This window comes from Chiroxiphia lanceolata, chromosome 3 (assembly GCF_009829145.1).
Source record: "Chiroxiphia lanceolata isolate bChiLan1 chromosome 3, bChiLan1.pri, whole genome shotgun sequence".
Taxonomy (NCBI): Eukaryota; Metazoa; Chordata; class Aves; order Passeriformes; family Pipridae; genus Chiroxiphia; species Chiroxiphia lanceolata.
In genome coordinates this window covers 89,729,031-89,750,582 of record NC_045639.1, presented here as the reverse complement: position 1 = coordinate 89,750,582, position 21,552 = coordinate 89,729,031, and the positions used below count along the sequence as shown (strand labels likewise).

The 21,552-nt window shown below is 35.3% G+C and overlaps 1 protein-coding gene across 1 annotated transcript in view; it reads right to left on the bottom strand.

Moving 5' to 3' along the window:
- EYS (eyes shut homolog) overlaps positions 1-21,552 on the bottom strand; it is an 852,398-nt gene that overhangs the window by 392,172 nt on the left and 438,674 nt on the right. Inside the window, exon 29 of the mRNA XM_032683211.1 lies at positions 19,860-20,059. Coding sequence (XP_032539102.1) covers positions 19,860-20,059 — 200 coding nt within the window. The remainder of the gene's footprint in view (positions 1-19,859; positions 20,060-21,552) is intronic.

Below are 21,552 nucleotides of genomic sequence, written 5' to 3'. Positions count from 1 at the left end.
CTTGAATATGTGTCTATTAGCCTTTAGTAATTTACACCTAGCACGTGATACTAATTTATTTTTTTGCTAATGGGTAAGCAAAAGCCAGTCAGAATCAGTCAGATATAAATCTAACTGGTCAGTTCACTGATTTTTTTGGTCTTCAGATTTCACAGGCTGTACAGTATTAGGTAGTTCTATGACTAAACATCTGCCTATTGCTGATTACTGTTGCTAAAGAAACAGCCTTTATCATTAGTATTTCTTCCCAGTTTTGGAATAGAACTGTCATTTGATTATCATTTTTTATGGTATTTCAAATATAAAATTACCAGGTTACATTGCTTTTTTTCATGATTTAGTACAGCTGATGCCAGCATCCTCTATTATAAAGGATACAATGATCCATAAACAATCTTACAATATATGAAGTAATATTTCAGGACACTGAGGCATGTCAGTCAGCGGGTAACAGCATTAAAACACAAAAATTCACACAAAGAGGTGAATATTTTTGCTGAAGAAAGAAATCAAACATGAAAAATAGGAAGTAAACTGAGAAAATGGAAACATTAGAACCATAAAAATGACACATTTTCAAAGAACCAGTTGGTCTGTGTAGTGAAGCATTTTCTCTCCTAAATGGAAAAGTTAGTTTTGTATAGCCATGTGTGACAAGTTTTAAGCTATAACATCAAACACTGTAATATATGAATTTGAACTCTTTGCATCCTGGACTTCAATAAAGAAATAAAATTAGACTCCATGTCTAGATAAGTCCTAAAATTTTGTATTTGACGTCTTTGACAACTATACCGTACTTGTGTTAAAAGAAAAACATTAAGAAAACATTAGGTACATAAAGAAAGCATGAATAAGTTTTGTCCAGCATTGCAACTCATAAAACTTAAACTCAGAATTGTGTAGGAAAGATACTCTCAACATTAAGCATAGATTTTTAGATTTCTAGATAGTTTGATCTCCACTGCATCTAATTCAATATTTTTATTGTATTTCTAAATATACATTTAAGATAAATTTTCTGTTCTCACTGCAAAAGATCACATGCAAGCACTTACAAGACAACCTCCACTTTCCACCACATAGACACGCATGGTTCTGGGGTAGATTCAGTGATCATAGGATGGAACATAGCTCTATTAAGGATCAGGAAAGGTATTTAGATGGGCAGTTAGCAGCTAATGAACTGAAAAATTCTACAGACAATGGACAGTTCTGAGAGAAAGATACTTCAAAGATATCTAATAATGTGGCCTTAATATTGAAAGTGATGGTACTACATATTTGAAAGACCAAAACCAATTGCTGAGAGAAAATAGAAAAAGGTGAAGAAAAAATAGAAAGGAAGCAGATTAAACTAGTATGGTGATATTTCCAAGTATCCTGAGAAGAGCTTAAGGTGGAGAGGAACTGAGACCGAACTAGCTGGTCTGGTTACTCAGTAAAACATAAGAATTAGAGCTTTCTTAATTTACACAAAAAATCCGTCACTTGGATTTAGGGTAACTAAAAATTAATAGAAATATTTCCTGTTTAGTTGTAAAAAGAGATATTAACACATAGAAATATTTCTTTAGAAACTGAACAAAACATTTCTTCCTGTTTCTCTCTTCTACAAATATATTGTGTTTTCTAGTGTTTGTTTAATACTCCAAGGAGCTGGGAAGAAACTAGAGTACAAACCTGTTCATTTGAGAGGCCATAAATAGACACCAAGTGCTCCTGTTGAAAACCACCCTGTGTCACTATGAAATGAATTACCAGAAAATGAAAAAAAAGCAACCAGTTAAAATAATGATAATGTACCTACTTATCACACCATTTTCAAACTGATCAAGAGCATGTACAGTTAATGACACTGTGATTCATTTTCTGCTCCCATAATAAGCATACTGCTATTTATGAGTAAAGTTTATAGAAGTGCAACAATCTTGACTCCATAGTTGCATAAAATTTATTTATTTATTTCCCTTATTATTTGAAATTTTTTACATAATTACTAATTTTTATGAATCAAAGATAAGCCTTTGGTCAAGTTTCAATTCTTTTAAATAATTCACAAACAAGAAGTTTAGCTCAGGATACAGTTAGCATCAACACAGGAGGTCAGAAGTGAGGTACTATGACAGATGTATGCTCAAAACTGTGGTTCACTTTTTGACTAATATTTGAACAAAGACCTATGATGATTGTTTGACCTCAGAAACTGACATAACTGAATGGTTCTCCAAAGAGTTCTTAGTGAATAGATCAGCTTCCTAAAAATGTGACAGCAAAAAAATTCTGTTGAGTGCTTGGTGATGCTATTCTGTCTTCCAATGTGACTGCTGGGTACAGAATCAATACTTGGTTTTGGGGTTGCAAGTTTACTTGACCACCACGTAAATTAAGAGGGACAACAGCTAAAAAGTCCTAAGAGCAATTCTCGATAGTGGTATCAAAAAGATGGTGATAACAATAAACATCATTGGAACTGCACAATCTTTACAAGTGGAAATAACTTGTGACAAAATAAAATGCAGTTGGATGAAACTCCAGATGAGTTCACATAGATAATGCAAATGATCACAGATGAATTTTAAATAAAATTGATCATACACTTTGAAGAAAATGTGAAAATCAGAAGTGTTAAAATTTCAGCAATATTTCCATATTTTCATATTCCCTTTGCTGTTTCCATTTTCTTGAAAAAAAAATTGTTTTGTACTGTTGCCAGTGGTTATCCATGTCACAGACGATGCCATAGTGGCAGTAACAAGTGTGTACTCTGGCGGCAACATTCTTACTGCATTGATGGCTACTTCACACAGAAGGGAACTACTTAACTGTGAATGAATAAACATAAAAGACTAATAACACAGCAGGACTTATTCTTTGCACCACCTTGTATAGTTAAAATCAGCTATTTCGTTATGCTAATCATTTAATTCCATCTGTTGAAATCCTACTAGCCACGTGTCTAACATAATGACACAATTTGTACTTCAGAGTGTCGTTCACGTCTACCATGCCTATGAATTGCTTCCCATTGATAATGCTATGGTTGTATAAAATAAACTGTAATACATGTCAAAATGGTAGGTGAAATATGCCAAGGGAGAAGATATATCTCCTTAGAAGAAGTGAGACTATATCTCAAAAAAAAAAAAGCCCTTCATTTCTTATCCAGAAAACAAAATTTACAAGATAAATTCTCATTGAAAAAGGTAATACATACTGAAAAAGGAAAATAAAGGCTAATCTATTTTATTCAATTGTATATTGTATTCAATTGCTAGAACAGAGATATACAGTTTCTTGAAGAGTCTTACCTATTCTCATGTACGTCTGAAATATTCACTCAGTGCATGAGAAACACTATTAAAAATATAATGTGGCTGCACAAAGGTGGTATTCTTGTGATTATACATGATGACAGATTAGGCATTTTCTATACTTTAATTACTTGAATTTGTAACATAGAACTGTCATTTAACATGCTTTTTATAAGTTTTCTGAGCATTTACTTCAAAAGGGAAAAAATATTTACAGAGATATACACCACATGCATGTGTGTGACTTGAACCTTCAGTCTTTCATATTATCTGCCTGTATTTCTGCATGTTAAGTTATATATTAGGCTTTTGAAGAATGTTCATTTTGGACACAGAGATGTGCTGCTCAGATTACACCCAAGTGAGTGTTGCAGATGTCTCTTCCTCAGTTCTGAAGAAACTCTTTCATGGCCTGTGCCAGCTCTGCAGACTGCAGATGATTAGAGACAGGTGTCTCCTCCCCACAGCTAGCGAAACCGCTCTATAAACTCCCAAGCACTCCCAATGCAAACTATGCTGCTGCAGGTGTTGCTCTGGCAGGGTGAGCAGTGTGAGCTTAGCTCTTAAAAATATTCATGTTCTTCCTAAGGAGAAACTTTCTTCCTAAGGAGAAAGACAAAATGGCTGAGACTGAACTTCAAACATTTTTCTAGCATAGGTGCAATGAATGTAGGGGAAAAAAAAATCGCATTTGCAACCAACACAATTAGGGGGATAAAGAAATCTGCTGCTTGTGACATTCAAGAAGACAGTTTAATTATGCTGAAGAACGAGTTCCTTTTGCAAATATGTATCTCTCCAGCAGAGGGCTTTACTAGTATAATTGTCCTAACAAACTTCTTGTGATCTCCATAGTCCTGAAATTCAGCCATAATGCACTGGGTTTTTGTAAAACAAGAAAAGACAGCAGAGTTTTGCTCTTGCTCAACTTTGAAGGCTACTTCAAATAAATGTGTTATTAAAGTCAAAATAATCTCTAAACCCAAACCTTTTTGGTTTAAATGAAGATGTTGATTTCCATGATAACACATACATATAATACGAATATATATGCAGAGTACACTCTCCCAGATTATCTGTACAGTAGTTCAGGTACAGGTGGCTGATGTTCTGAAGAGCACGTCACCTGCTGTGTGTCTAAAACAAAGATTTAAAGAGGTTGATGCTGTAAGATCCATTTGGGTTTTTTTATTTTCCTAATTTTATATGCTTTATAAATAGTTAAGTAATAGAAATAGATTTTAAAAGCTGCAGCCCTTATTCCCTCACCCTTTAGCACAATAGTTTATACATTCCTCAACCCTCTTACCCCATTCTATGCACCCCATATCAATATCCCCTGAATTCCAGCAGAAAATGTTTAGTCTTTTGTCAAGGCAGGCCCCTTCTGTTTGAAGACATCTAAAGCTGGCCTGAACTGCAAGAGAACAGTCAAGAACTGGGTGACCGTGTACTCTTTTGCTCTGAAGAAGATAAAGATGATGAAGAAGGGGTCCCGAAAAGCCCCCAGACCCAATTCCCAGGGGGTGGGCTGGGGGTGGACCAGAGCAAAGGCTAAGGAGAGGAAACACTTGGGATTGGACAGATAGTATTATAAATTGTAACATCTCAGGCACGGAATGCACGTGCGTCTTATGATCTTTATGCCTAGGCACGAATTAAACCCTTTTCTTATCTCATCCTCAATTAACTGCTCTGGAGTTTTTTTTCTCAGCACCCTTTAGGCATCAAGGTGATTAAAACACTAGAACATTTTTAACATTTTTTTTTCTTTATTGAAAAAAAGAGGGACTTTTTTACAAGGGCAGATAGTAATAGGGAAGGTTTAGTTTAGGTGTTAGGAAGAAATGCTTTACTCAGAGGGTAGTGAGACACTGAAACAGGTTACCCAGAGAAGATGTGAACGCCCCAGATGTGAACGCCCCACTCTTGAAAGTGTTCAAGGCTAGGTTCAATGGGGATCTTCAATACAGGAGAGATGTGGAGCTGCTGGAGCAGGTCCAGTGGAGGGCAATAAAGGTGATTAAGGGACTAGGGCATCTCTCTTACAAGAACAGGCTGAGGCAGCTTGACCTATTGAGACTTAAGAAGAGATGGCTGTGAAGGGACCTCATCAATGTCTGTAAGTATCTGAAGGGAGGGTGATGAGGATGGAGTCAGGCTCTTCTCAATAAAACAAGAGGCAATGTGCAGAAACTGATGCCCAGGAAGTTCCAGCTAAAAACAAGGAAGAACTTCTTTGCTGTGTGGGTGACCACACACTGAAACAGATTTCCCAGAGGGGTCGTAGAGTCTCCCTCACTGGAGATATCCAAGAACCACCTGGGCACAATCCTGTGCAATGTGCTCTAGAATAACCCTGCTTGAGCAGAGAGGTTGGAACAGATGACCCACTGTGGTCTCTTCCAACCTTACCCATTCTGTGATTCTGTGATTCATGTCCTGGCTTCTATTCTAACTCCTGTGATGATAAAGGGGAAGGGCTAGGCAGGAAAGGGGTGGAAATTTTGACAGTATATCAGCTAGTATTCCTGAGTCAAGAAGGTGAAAAGATGCAGTCCACACCTAGGAAAGGATTGGTTCATCATAGGATTCAGGGTGCTTCCCTCTGTGAGTGGAAAAAAATGGATCTATACTGCATGTCATGATGGCATTCTAGCACCATTCCAGTATATTTCTCCTTATTTGGATTAGCTTCCAACTCAGACCACGGTTGTGAGATGTAGCATTTTCTTAATATCTTTACAAGTTTAGATTAGTTGCAAGCTTTTATTTCTCTCTATTTATCACATGAGTCTCAAAAGACTGATGCTGCTACACTTTAAACAGAGCAGTATATTGTACTTCCCGATTACTGTGCTTCTGCTTTCAGTTTAAGGTGTGTCTGAAAAGTGCAAGGTTCAGAGTGTGGCCTATGCTTAACAACTTCTAAGAGCTACCTCTAGAAAATTCAGGGACTAAAGAATCTAAGCTCATGACATATATAAATAATAAATGATAGTGTAATGCATGAGAAAACTGATCAGTTCAGAATGGGTCTAATCATAGAGATGCTAAATGCTTTCAGAGAAATACCCAATCTTTGCTAATGTTTATCTTGGCTGAAATTCAGTCTTTGATACCCTTTACAATAATATGATCTATCAATGCTTGTAAGCCTTCAAACACTGTATTGAAGAAGCTCTGTCCTCTTGATTGGTGCTTTTTTCCCCTTGATTAGTCAGTATTTTGCATGAAAGATGCAAAGTCAAACTAATAGGAACTTCCGAAAGAAACACATAGATCCACTTTACTTGGGGGAAACATCAGCCTGAACAGGAAACAAAGATGAATGAAAATTACAACAGAAATTGACAAACTTTAAAATTGGCTGAATACTGTTTAAAAACTAAATATTGAATGCATGTCATGTGTCTAATGGTAATATTAAATGATAATGATAAATGTTAAATATTTAACATCCTCTTTTGTACCACATAGATCATAGAATCATAGAATGGTCTCGGTGGGAAGAGACATCAAAGATCATTACTTTCAACCCCCCTGCCATGGGCACCTTTCACTAGACCAGATTGCTCAGAGCTCCATCCAGTCTGACCTGAAACACTTCCAAGTATGTGGTATCCACAGTTTGCCTGGGCAACCTGTTCCAGTGCCTCATCACCCTCACAATAAAGATTTTTTTTCCTAATATCTGATCTAACCTTACACTCAGTTTAAATCTATTCCTCCTTGTCCTCTCACTGCATGCTCTTGTAAAAAGTCCCTCTCTATCTTTCCTGTAGATTCCTTTCAGTTACTGGAAAGCTGCAACTAGGTCAGCCCTAAGCCTTCACTTCTTCCGTCTGAACAACCCCAACTCTCTCAGCCATTCCTCACAGGAGAGGTGCTCCACCCCTCTAATCATTCTTGGTGGCTTCCTCGGGACAGGTCAATGTCCTTCCTGTGCTGGGGACCCCGGAGCTTGACGCAGTACTCCAGATGGGGTGTCACCAGAGCAGAGTAGAGGGGCGGAATCACCATGTCATGCTATTTCAAAGTTATTACACATGTAAATAGTGACACTCAGAAACCATTGACACAAGCACTACCTCCACTTTATTCCCTTATTTTTTAATGTATCAATGCCTACATTTTCAAAAATAAAATTCAGGAGCCCTGAATTGAAGACTAGATATATTTTCTGATCATCAAGGAAATCTATTGTGTCTCAGGTTTTGTGCCCACATATTCATAGCAATGTACAGAAGTCATTATTCACCATTTGTTTCAGAAACTATATTTATTTTTTCCGTGTAAAGGCACATTACTTTTTTACTTCCAGTGAAAAGGATTAATATAACAACTTAAAATATGTATCTTGAACTCAGTTTAAGCAGTATTTAGTACTGGAAATTTGGATTATTCATTTATTTCTCCAGATAAACTTTCATTTCAGAACACAGTAGTATATAAAAATATGCATATATGTATGCATGTATAAATATGTATATACAGTCTTTCTGGGGCCAGTTTCCATCAGAGGATTTTACTGTAGGAATCATGAGAAGAGCAGATGTCTGAAATTATATACCAAAAGCAAATGCAGGATTCTTCCACTCCCTACCAGCTATTGTTGCTCATCTATTTGAAGGATAGATGCAGCTTGGAGAGGATTTTCTTTATTGTTTTGTAGCAGTTGGCTCTGAGTCTAAAGAAAATATCATGCTGAGCTACCAGGAGCTGCATTCAATTCTCATTTGAAAGCAGGTCATGCATTCATCTTTGCTCTCAATTTCTGAATAATCTCAGCAATGTGCACCACACATGCTGCTTCAGGCCTCTGAAAGGACTCATACTGGTAGCATCCCTTTACACTTATCTTATTAGTGGTCTGGGCTTGTCTTTCTTTTACATCAGTTTCTCAGTTTGCACACTTGCCACCATGAGGCAATTGAGAAGTCTGCCTATGTCATTATCATTGATTTTTTATTTTATTTTTTTTTTATTTTTATTTTAGGTAGAAAAACTCAGCATTCCCCTCAAAACAAAGTGAAAAATCATGTAATCACTGCAGATTCTGTCATTGCTTCTCATAAAATATCCAGAGGCTTGAAGCAAAACAAAATGAACTGTCAGAATAATACTCAGAACAACAGATTTTACTGGGTATTGTCATCTTCAACACAAGTTCCATTACAGAGAACACAATCTGAGAAGCTATTTAGATCCTATCCCTAAAGGTGTCTATTGTTCTGTAGCAGTCAGTGACATACTCAATTTACTAACCAAAAAGCCCTCAAAATTAGGAAGCATTGATTTTTACTTTTAGGTCTTTTGTTTCTGCACTGTACATCAACCAAAGAGAAAAAAGAGAATCAGTAGCAGCAAATCGTAATTTATACATACATACATACATATATATATATATATATATATATATATATATATATATACACTTGATATATTGTATTCTATTCACCCAGCTCTAAAGAATAAATTCAGGAAGGAGAATGTAAATTGGGAGACACTAAAACATTACACAGACTATTCCATTTGTCTCAATTTGACTGTATAACAATTACAACAGCAATAATCAACTAAGGTGATATGATGTTTTTATTTGACCTCCTCTACAGATTGGCATTTCACTGTAGGTGTGGCTACACTTGTGACCAAACTACAAGACAAAATTCATGTAAGTGATTTTACTATTCTACCCAGGTAAAGCACTTATACAGATATTTAGTGATGATCCAGCTGGGTTTTATAGTGTGGGAAATTAAACCTTTCTAGGTTCTACAACATCTGTCTTGTTACACATACTAGCTGTTGGAGACAGCCTGGAGAAGACTGAGAAGGTGAATAAGAAGGAGACAGCAAGACTAAATAACTTCTTCTGGAAGAATGCCTTGGAGCAGCCTCATTCTGTACAAATTTGTTTAAATTTGAATGAAATAAGTATCAGTTAAAAGAAAAAAATCCACCAAAAAAACACTAACAAAACCAACCAGCCCAGACAGACAAACAAAATAATAAAACAAAACAGCACCATCCAAAACCTGGGAAAATGAGCAGTGGCTGTAAGACCTCAGAATAACACAATGGATTCATTTATGAGAACTTATAGGGAGTATTATTCATGAATCCAAAGAAAACAGTAACTGACCAAATACACCTTTCCATTAAGAGGCACACTACTATCATCATCAGGATTGCCTTCATTTGCTGTCCACTTAGAATAGGACACAGGTAGATGAACTGTGCAGCTGTTATAAAAAAATTAATTACTTGCTGGCATATAAGGGATGTTGCTACTGCGTTTTACAAAGATTGTTGATATTTGAAAAGTGTGTACCTGAAGTTTCCTAATTGTTTAAATGTAAATGGATCAATGAAAACAGGTACTTCTCTATTGAATGTAACAGGTACTTCTCTATTTTTTGGTATCAGTGGTCAGCCACCCATAGTAAAAATTGCTAATTTGTCAGGAAAGTATAATGGCTGTTGTAGTACTTAAAACAACATAGACATTAAAGATGTCAGTGACCTTGGGTGAGTTAGTAACTAGGAAAAAGATTAATGTTATGTCTAACTTTAAGACAAAACTGTGGGAAGGAAGACTGCGGCACCATAGGGCAATCAGCTTCATCTCTGTCCTTGGAAAGGTCATGGGAATGACCTCTTGGAGATAATTTCCAAAAAAATAAAGGACAGAAAGTTAATTAGGGGCACTTAGCAAGTAATTATGAAGAGTAAACATTGCTTGACCAACTGGTCTGTATTCTGTGATGGAAAGTGTAGATCTACCAATGAGGGGAATGAAGGCAATATATTTTGACTTTAGCAAGATTTTTGACACTATATGCCAAAACATTCTCATTTGGAATATGAGAAAATCTAGGCTAGATGATCAGAATATTAGGTGAGCTTAAAATTAGATGGACTGTTAGGCTCACAGGGCAGTAACCAGCGGCTTGACGTCTAGCTGATGACTGGTAGAGTGGAACACCTCAGATATTGATACTGGTCAAAATGCTTCTCAGCAATCTTGGTAACAGCTCCAAGTGTGTATTCCATGAATCTGCATACAGTACAAAGCTGAGTCTGGGAAGAGAGGTGACACACTGCATAGCACAATTTTAATCCAGAGTTGATACACTTGAGGGCTGAAGGCACAGAAGCATCATGAAACTCAGTAGGGGGGACTGCAAAACTCTGTGGTTGAGGCAGAGTGAGCCCATGCAAAAACATACAACTATGTTACAAAGATAATGGAGATTATTTCTATTTGAACAGTGACAGAAGGGCTAAAAATCACAGACTGTGAGCAGGAAGGTTCAAGCTGAGCATTCAGAAAACAATTTCAGAGACACAATAGAGTTCCTTTTGAACACTTTCAAGGTTTGTATAGACAAAGCTATGACCTGAATCCAATGACAATAGTCCTACTGTAAGTCAGAGGTTGGAATAGATGACTTATAATGGTGTCTTCAAGTCTGAATGTCTATGGTTCTATTATAATTTCCTCTCTTTGTTTCATAAGATTGTTAGACCTTTTATTAGCAGTGTAATGAAAAAGACTTTTCAGATTATCAAGTTCAAACGCAAAGCTAACACCACCAAGTGTGGGCAGGGACACCTTCAACTAGACCAGGTAGACTACATCCTTGTAGTCCTCCCATTTGAGAGAATTTCAGGAAACAAATCTTTAGATTGCTGGGATTACCCACCAAAAATCTATAAATTTAATTGCTCATTTAAAACTGTTTTTGTTTGCCAAACCTGGCAAGACCTAGGGTGAAAAACAGATGCTTCTCATTTTTTTCTCTGGTTGAGTCTGACCTCTCTAGAGAATGTATTTAAAATTATAAATCTAAGGCATTGCACAAGTTTCATAGCATACTGGGTTTTTTTAAAGTTTACCATACTAGGATAAGTTCAGTGCTCGCATTGCCAATGTAATGCCTAGAGTCCTATCTTAATTTCTTAATCTAGCCAGCTGCAGATATTTAAAACTGTCGAGAGATTTACAAAATGTAGTACAAAACAAATTGAAGTTGTTACCAGTTTGCAGGTAAAAGTGAGACAGAAAACTGGTTTACACCTTACAATGTTGTACTATAAAAATCCCCTTTAACCTTCTCTAAGCCTTCGATCAAACATCACTAAATGGAAGGAATAAAAATAGGAAACACCTGTTTGTAGATGAAAAACAAATTAACATAGTCGAAGAATTGCTTTTACTTTTCCAGTAAATGTCATAGAGTATTTACTAAACTGGAAGAAGACATTTTCAGAAGTGGAATGAGTTGTAAACGGACAAACTTTAGTATAGTCTCAGAGACTCTTGCTGATGACTACAGCCTCTTTCCTCTTTTTTGGCTGTTTTTTTTTTTTTTTCAGTTTTTCCTACCCTTTTCAAAGTAGTTTAATATTTGGAATAAAAAAGAAATATTTTCATTCCAACAGACCACTGTCAGAGAAATTAATTATATGAAAGACATAATTTTTCTGTTCCTTAATTTCATAGCTTTGCAATCAACTAAGTTCTGTTGGTCCTCTACATTTAGTTGGAAAGCAAAAGTGGCTAAGTCTCTTTCCTGAGGTCTTTCTCTTCTCTACACAGTAACTTTTTCAATAAATGCCAATAATTTCTCAATCTATCAGTCCACCAAAAAAAACCTGTGGAAATTCTATTGTTTTAAGCAATGGCCTGAAATAGATTGTCCTTCAAATTCTTTATGATAGTAAAGTCTATGGACAAGTGGATGCAGTTTAGAAAGAGCCTTTCTTATACAGACAAGCTGAAACTCTAATACTTCTTTATTGATCTTAAAATAAGAAATAATATTTTCCATTGATTTCTTTGTTTCTTGTAATGATTTTTTATTGTAAAAAACTGACTACATCCATTTAATTATTCAAAAATACCCTCAAGGTTTCTAGTAAACTGTTGTCTTGCAGTCTGAGCTGGCAGTTCTCATATGAAGCACAGCCCTTTTATTTTAACTTGAGAGCTGTCACTCAACACACAAAGGAGTAAATTTCTTATGTTTGCAGAATGTCAGTAGGTTTAAACTCTGCAAAACAGTAAGTAAGGGATTTTAAACAATAACATATTAAACATTTTCAACTGCCACACTCTATGACCTGTTAATTTAATACAACCAAACATAGAAAACTTATTTTTAAATGATGTAAATTCTATGACAGATTTATTGCTGGTTTTGTCAACAATCGCTATAAAATACAAAATAAGTTCACTGTTAGCAATATGTGTCATTTGTGTACATGTACTCAGAACACATATTCTAGAAAGAAAAAAGAATGCCATAAATATCATAAGGTTTTGAAGAGAAAAAAATGAAAAGTGATGCATGTTTGAATCACTTGTGTACTATGCTGTAGTATTCCATATGGTATACTGAATAAATAAGCAGCTCATATCTTAAAGCAATTTTTAATATTTTTCCAGATGTTGGATTTTACTTGGGCATTCATATTTTGTGTAGGATTGAATTAAATATTCGCTGTGTATGACCTGTAAAAAATGAAATGTTCTGTTACAGGTACATTCCCACCTGTTCAGTCACTGCATCTTGTATAATGGGGATGTGAACATGATTCCCGTTAGCTGTTTTTATTTGGCTTCCGTGTCATAAAGTCAGAAAACAGCTAGAAAAACAAACACATAACCCCAAACCCAGAGACATTCTGTGTATTTTCAGCAATGAATTTTTAAGAGGTATGCTTAAAAAATAGAATATAACAATTGACAATAGCTATTCAGATGCAAGATTTAAAATTATTTTATTCTGGGAGTGGGCAGATGGGTGATTTGTATTAGATTTGTGTTTTGCTTTTACGTGTGTTTTTTTCCTACTAGATTTTAGTGCCTCATTTGCAGAGACTGCTGTCTGTATTTTTGGAGACAATGCTAATTCTCTAGCAGATTACACTTTACTGTTGAATTTTAGAACTCTATAATGGTAAGGAGAGTGGGTAATTTTAACCAGATGGAGTTCTGCCATTATAAATATCGCTAGTAAAAAGTGACAAGACAGAAAGTGTATTATTAAAAAAAATAATCATATTTGGGATATTGTCCTGCTTTCTTAGTGCCTTGCCTTTTTTCATGCTTCACTTTTACAGCTTCTAACCATTTTCAATTTTTCCTATTTATCTTTTTTTATTTAATTGACAAAATTGACTGACAGAATGATAATTTTTCTCTATCTTTGCCCAGAAACTCTAGGAGAGAGGTATTCCATCAGGAGTATTGCACACATTAAACATCTTTAGACACATTATTTGTGTGGTTTCCATACTTATTCCAAATCCTGTGATGCTGACCTGCTGGTAAATTTGCTAATACAGGCACAACTTCTCTAAAATGGATATGTTGCCTCTACGGTCATGATAGATTCCTTTACCTTTTGTGCAACATCATACAAAAAGAACAACATATCAATTTGATATTATTCTCAAAAGTATTTCTAAAATTTCAGTTTATAGCTGAAAGTATAGAGATATGTTAGGGCTAACAGTTGGCAAATGCAGTTTATTAAATTAATGTTTTATTTTATATTAGCAGCTAGCAAATAAAGACTATAATGGACTTGTTCCTTTTTCCCTTATAAGCTTGTCACATAAGAGAGATACAGGCCATGATGAGCATTTTTATTATACTATTTCATTTGATAGTGTTACAGTTACTATCTTTCACATCGAGACTCAAATATTTGTCATTATAAAATGGAATAAATCATTAGAAATTGTCATTAACATAAACACCTATTCTTATTGACCTGCCAGTAAGAATGAGATTTTAATTAAATAAAAAAGTGTGATGCAATGTAAAATCACTTAAAAATATTTATATTTATATATATATAAACTAATGATACATGGAGTGGTATAGGCACATGTTAGTATGCTAACTTTATATAACCTTTCTCCATGGAAACTACAGTTTAGTTATCAGGCAGCTTAAGAATAAAACTGAAACACCTGTGTTTCCTTTCCTCACAGCATCAGTGAAATATTAGTTGCTGTTGTTATGGGAGGAGTAGAGAAGGAGAAAGAAAACATGCCACCGTACAAATAACAGAGTGGCCCATAGCCTGGATACTGTGTGTACTTCTTGTCCCATTGTGTTAGCAAAGACAAAATAGAAAATAAAAAGCTTTGAAAAAGGGCTGCAAGGATGACCAAAAGTTTGTAATGGCTTCTGAAGGAAGGAGGACTGAGAAAGCTAGAAACTTTTACCCTAGAAAGGAAAGAGCATGGGGAAATAGTGCAGTTGCCCATGAAAACAAGGAAAGGATGGCTTGGAATAATTTTTTCATTCTTCTTTTCCATACCAGAATTAGGCAACATGAGACAAAGCTGGCAGAAGCAGTGCTTAAAATTTAAAAAAAGAGAGTAAGTTTTTCATGCAACAGGATAGACCTGTGGGTCTGTTTGCTCTACCATATTGTCACAGAACAGTTGATATGGGCAGGGATCTCTGGAGATTGCCTTGAAAAAGCCCCCTTCTCAGAGAAAAAGTTTATACATGTTCAAAGGAAGACCGTGCAAATACTTAGAGACTCACTGACTTCTACTGAATGAAACAAAACATGCTCAGAAAAAAACCCTATTTGAGGGAACATAGGAGAGTACTGGAGAACAAATATGTGTGCACTTTCTGTATTATTTCCTGGCAGTCCCCTTATAGCCACTGCTGGAAGTAGCATACAGGGTTAGATGGTTCATGCACATACAATCTTTTATTTTCATACAACCTAATACATACACACGATGCAAACACCAAAATATTCATGTTTCGCTAAACATAAAGAACTAGGCAGTCAACTATGAAATCAGTAGAAACCATTTTGTTATCTACATATAAATGAAGGAACATCTGTTTTCATAGACAAAACAGAGAAAGAGCGTACCCCATGCATGTTCACAGCACATATGAAAGTGAGAACCTGTTGTTATGACTTGCCAGTTTTAAGAGATCCTGATTTTCAAGTGAAGTTGTTTCTTCCATATGATAAAATTATTTTCCTAAATTTATGTCAGTGCTCTGAGGAACTTAGATGCATAGCTCTCTGTAATGTGTACTCTGCAACATTGGTCAGACCTTGCAAGCTGTCTGTCAACATCTAAGTGAAACGAGGCTTTTCAGTTAGCAATCTTACAGCAGAAGCATGTTTTTTCTGTTACCTGGCATGTAAGATCTGAGTGAGTCTCAAAACGGATACTTTACCATTAAGTCACTTTTTGAGTTGATGGGGGCACACAGCTGTGTAAATGATCCCCATGTTAAGCTTTTTGAAATACAGGAAAGCCTTTGATTGTTGCCTGGAGGTGCAGTTGACATGAACAGCTTTGAAGAATAGTTCTACTCCCTCTGGGATGAAGGGCTGAATGTACAGTATTGATAAATGACATTTCTGTTTAAAGATACTTTAAATATACAATAACATCATGTTCTGTTTTTTCACCTAGTTGACCAAGAAGTGATAGGGAAAATGATAATGCAACATATACTCTTGGCAGTAATAGTCAGTGGCATTCACAGTGTTTTCTCTTGTTGATGCTGGCCAAATTTCTGTCTTAGTTTTTCAAGGTGGACTCCATCATCCCACCAATTGATGCATTTGCCAGCTTCACATTGGATTATTTCAGTTTTCTAAGGACAATTTGTTATGCAAACATGAAAACCGCGATTGTTTCAAAATGTGGCTGTACCCGTGGTTAAGTAGTTTCTTCAGGAGACAACTATATATTTTTTTAAATTTTAATCTGCAATAGCTTGTAATTTAAATATATGGCTATCACTTACCAAACCCTAAACAACTCTGATCCTTAAAAATAATTTTTTGGGTACAGTTGCCTAGGTTGCCCTACAAGACTGCACTTCTATGGTCCCCCACAGTTGTCTGGTTTGTACTAGCAGTATATTGTTTACTTTATACGTGCTCTAAGACAAACCATCAACATTATCCTTTCTTATCCTATGTGTAGTCTGCATACCAGAGCCACAGAGTAATATGTCTTTGAGACTCCAGTTTTGTACTCATATAGATCTCCATACTTGAATTATTTTAATCCCTTTCCTGAATCCCTGCAGAGGCCCTAGCTAGTTATGAGGCCTGCTACTCCAGTGAGACACCTTCCTCAAACAGATCAAGCAAATTAAAATACAAGGGTACTGGAAACAAGATACTCTAAAATCTAAACTTTGCTTCCTTGCCAATAGAATGCAAGAATAGATAGGTAGATATCATAATACATGTTTTAAAATAATTGCACTTTATTTGGAGGAAATGTAGAACAACGTATTCCTATTTTAGAATTTTTTCTTACTAACATCTCTTGAGCTGAAAGAAAAAAAATCCTGGCATTTTTTGATCAGTTATGCTGTTGATCAAATATTCACTCTTACTTGCCTTTAGAATACAAAAATCAAGACCATGGAGTTGTCTTGTGATTATAACCTAATCTCATAAGGATGATGCCAAAACAGCTTCAGTTCTGAAACAAATAATGTAATCAAATAAAATCCAAAAAGTGGATTCAAAAAGCACCAGTCCCACTTTGTGAATCAAAGGATAGGATCAAACATACTTGTGACCCTACACATCTCTAAGGCCCACAACTTATCTTATACCACTAAATACATTTAAATTCTGAAAAAATATTACTCAAAGTAGATTGCAAAAGAAAAAATTACATTAAATTTCCCCCTAATAAAAACATTACAAAACCTAAATGTGCTATGATGTGCTGAAAAGGTACAATGAAGTTATAATATTCAAGAATTTATCTAAGGCAATGTCTATCATAAGACTGTTGACATTATTTTCACCTGATCAGACTGAAAGCACTACACAGATAACCCTTCCAAGACAGTGTGACTTCTGAACCTAGTCAGCAGGAAATATCTGAAATGCACATTTGATAAAGACCAATGCAAGCATGACTGGGGAGGGAGGAATATTTTTAATTATGTTTACTTTTTGAAATCCCAAGCAAACATACTGAATAGTCTGGGACCAAAAGATGCAAAAGTGGGGATGAACCAACTGTGGACTAAATACAATGGAAAAGATCAGAGTATTTTATGTGAACAGTTTCTCTTCCTCAAAATACTTGGAAAATATAAGAAAATGCTTCGCAGTTCCTGTTACATATTTACTATATCAACCATATGTTGATTGGGTTGAATTATCTTCTGAAAGCCCTCCTGAGCTCAATGCTATCTTTATTATTAATTTGATGATTTATATAGTGTTTATTGTTGTGGCAGCCAGTACCTTTAATTAAGAAAACTGAAATACAAAGGAAAGTAGGTGAGCATCCTTTCAGATGGTAATCTGTTTCCTGAAGCCCTGATTCAGTGGCAGTCTGCCCAGGATAGAACTGAATTACAACTCCCAGCACCCCTCTCGTTTCCAATGAGTTGTTTTAATTTTAAACCAAGGGTTTGATGGCAGAAAGATATTTCAGATAACACACAATTCAAGGACTATCCCAAAGGGTATTTTTCATATTCATTTCAGGAAGAAGCCTGTAGGGTTGTTCATGTAATTGATTCACACATAATTCAAGGAAAGTTGAACCATTCATTGTACTACTGGGTAAAATATCACATACATTATAGATGAAGCTGGTAGTGCTGCTCACAGTTAAGGCAGCCTGACACTTGCCCATTACTGGACAATTTTCATTACTTCCTATTTCCTGATTTACCATTCACAATAATAGAAACATCCCAGGCCATATCCCCAAACCAAAGAGACTCTATACAACAGCGGATTAATGTCCTTTTGCTGCCTGTTCCACAGTGTGTAAGAGGCATTAAGGCTCGTTATTCATTTGGATGTTTGTGCTGTTTTCCTAGAGTAGGAGGTATTTCTCTCTTCCTTGTTTTTCAATTCCACTTTTCCATCCTTCGCATCAGTCCTGCTCTGCAGTCCATACATGAGAATGTTCAGACTGCTTAAAGCACATGGAAGGAAGGGTACAAAAGAAGTAGGGTTCATAACGTAACATTCACAGTACTGGAGCAAAGCTGACTTTATGATCTTTTTCTGTTTTTTACTTCCACTTGTACACACATTACTTGGAATGGTAGCAGCTGCTGAAGGATAGGAAAGGGAGTTATGTCTGTCTTTTGAAGCATATCAACACAGAAGAAGAAATCAGCTGGAAAAAGCCCTTTCCCCAGACCCCATCAAAAGAAGAAACTTGTATCAAGTATGGCATTTCTTTTTACAGGATCATAACCATATTGTACATCAACCTACCTTATTATAGTCTTACAACATTCACAACAACCTTTGTGATCTTGGCAACACTCAAAATCCTGATTATAATTGCTTTCAAATTCCCTGTCTCTAGTTCCATGAACTCCTCTTGATGGTCAATGCTGAGCTCAGAAGCAAGTGCAAGGTAAGTCCCTTCACAGTGTTTGGAACAAGCTCCCAAACAGCAGAGAGGAGAAGTATAAACAATCTCACTTGTGAAAGAAAAAGGATTCCACAGCATCTAAAGCTTGAAGAAAGGAGGCTAGAGTGAACATAAGCCAGGAAAGAAGAAATAGGAGAATGCACAGGATTGAATTTTCAGACTGGTGATCCAACAATAAGGGTCTAAAAAATTATCAGAAATTATAGCCACAGAAAAGGTCTTTGTGCAGGTAGCACTGTAAAAGTAAGATAGTGTGAATTACATTAGCATGTATTTAGAGATTTAAGCTAAACCATAATATTTTTGACTTATCATCAGATAAACATTATTTAATATCTTCATCAATTATATAGATAGTGGGATCAAGTGCACTCTCAGTAAGTTTGCAGATGACACCAAGCTGACTGCTGCAGTTGACTCAATAGAGGAAAGGGGTACTATCCAGAGAGACTTTGAGCACATGGTTGGATATAAGAAGATATTTATGCTTCACTATTAAGCATGTTCATAAAATACGTTCTTAGTATTTCATCTTTCTACAAATGTAGCAATTGAACAGGGACTTAGATAATAATTGAGTTGAAATAGGAGAGAATGATGCCCACAGTTTATAGAGTAGCTTAATTTTAAACCTATATGACAAGTATATAAGCTACAACATTATATGTATGTAGTCAAAAGTCTTAGACAGAGAATGATGATGATGGATGATAGGAAGTTGCTTTGGATACATGTATGTGTGCACATAATATAAAAACTATCTGTCATCTAAATTTGATTCGAAATAATTTTCTTTTTGAGTAAAAAACACGAGTACATACATATCCATAAATATAATAATTTTAAATGTTTTAGGGTCAGTTTATGTTAGAAGCTTCCACATATAATTCTGAAAAGCATTAGAAGATAAGTTTTCTGGTAAAAGTGTCTCATGTTAAACAGTGAATGATTTAAGATAACAATATTTTTGAGAACTAGACTGAGCACCAAAGCCATTTGAGTTCATGTACTGCACATAGTATCCGTACTGCCCTGAAATATTAGAAAATCAATCCATTATAATTAAGGCAATTATATGACAGTATTCATACTAACCTGCAATGAAAAGTTCTTCCAGGTCCATCAACACATACACCTCCATTGTAACACAGAACTGAGTTTAATGTAGGCTCATTGCAAACATCAACATCGACTTCACAAAACCTGCCAGTGTACCCACTCAGGCAAGTACAAACAAAGGCATTGACTGCATCTTGACAAGAACCTCCGTTAATGCAGGGAGTAGATTCGCATTCCTGAGGAGAGAAATAATAATACATTGACTATACAGCTTTAAAACACATTACTTACTCATCTCAATAGCAAGTGCGAGACTGAATCTGGAGATTAAAAAAGATGTTGGACTTCTCTTATTGTCTGATGAACCGAAATCTCTGATTTGAGGCATTTTTTTTATAGAGAGATACTTTGATTACAACTCATACTCATTCTTGAAACTATACTTGTTCCTACTCATTAATCTTGCAGAAATGCAAATATACTTTATATAAGGAGTCATTCAGCTGTAAGTATGTTATTCCTGTTTTAAAATTTTAAAGCGTGTTTTTGATACAAAATTTATACAATTATTCTGTTTAATTTTTTACAGTAGGGTCTATTACAGTGAAAAAAATCCCCACATTAGTTAGGTAATTTTAGACAAAATAAAGAATTACTCATATAAACCAATGCACACAATCCTTTTATCAGTATTTCCTGCTAAATGTTTTCTCATTATCAAGTAATACATAATATTGCAAATAGAAACATTTAGAAATGTTTACGTGTTCACATAATAAAATCTTCCTCTGATAAAATTAGTGTAAAAAGCATCACATTCAAACCATGCAAAGTAGCAGCAAGTGAATATTTTTCCAGAATTACGTGAGGGTTTAGTTAGTGCAATTGTCAGTGTAAAAAATGTGGGTTTGCCCTTGAGCACAGAAACCTAGTTTTTACCTCTATCCCAAAGGAGTTGTATTTTGCAAATGCAACCCAAATAGTCTAGCTAAATCCAGTATTTTAAATTTATTCTCACACTACTGTAACTTTAGAAGGTTTAATTCTTTAAGGATATCCAAGGGCACTCAGATTTCCTGCAGGTACTACTGTTGCTTTTGACAGAATGTAAATTCAGATATCAATGGGGAATTGTGAGAAAACAACTTATTTTCCTATAAGCTCTCCAGCTGGATGGATATAGGATGATTTATTAGTGAGCATTACGTAAACTATTTGAATTATACATCCCACAGGAAGATGGAGATAGTCCTACAGACTGCCAAAAACCCTGTTATAGAAGTAGTCTTTTGCTATATTAATTACATTTGTTGTTGACAGGCATAAGTGGTTTTTTTGCTTATAAAAAAAAATCTCAATTCGCAGTTCCAACTCTCTGACTTTTTTTCTATTTCGGTAACTTGTCTAGTCTTCTTAATTTGTATTCACTTGGATCCATGTCTATGACTTTTGTTTTACAGATCTGCTCATTAGCAGAATAAATTATCAATAATTATAAATTATAATTATAAATTATCAACTAAGAGATCAAATTTTTATCTGATTATGATTCAAAAGTTAAAGTTCAAAAAATACCAAAATCATCAAAATAGCTAAGTCGCAGTCATATCAAGTTGCAAACTTAATGCAAAACCTTTTTATTATCTTCCATGAAATCTATTTTCCTTGTAAAATTTTACAAAACTACTTACTATAAGTATTTTTTTGGTAACATAAACCCCAGACATTC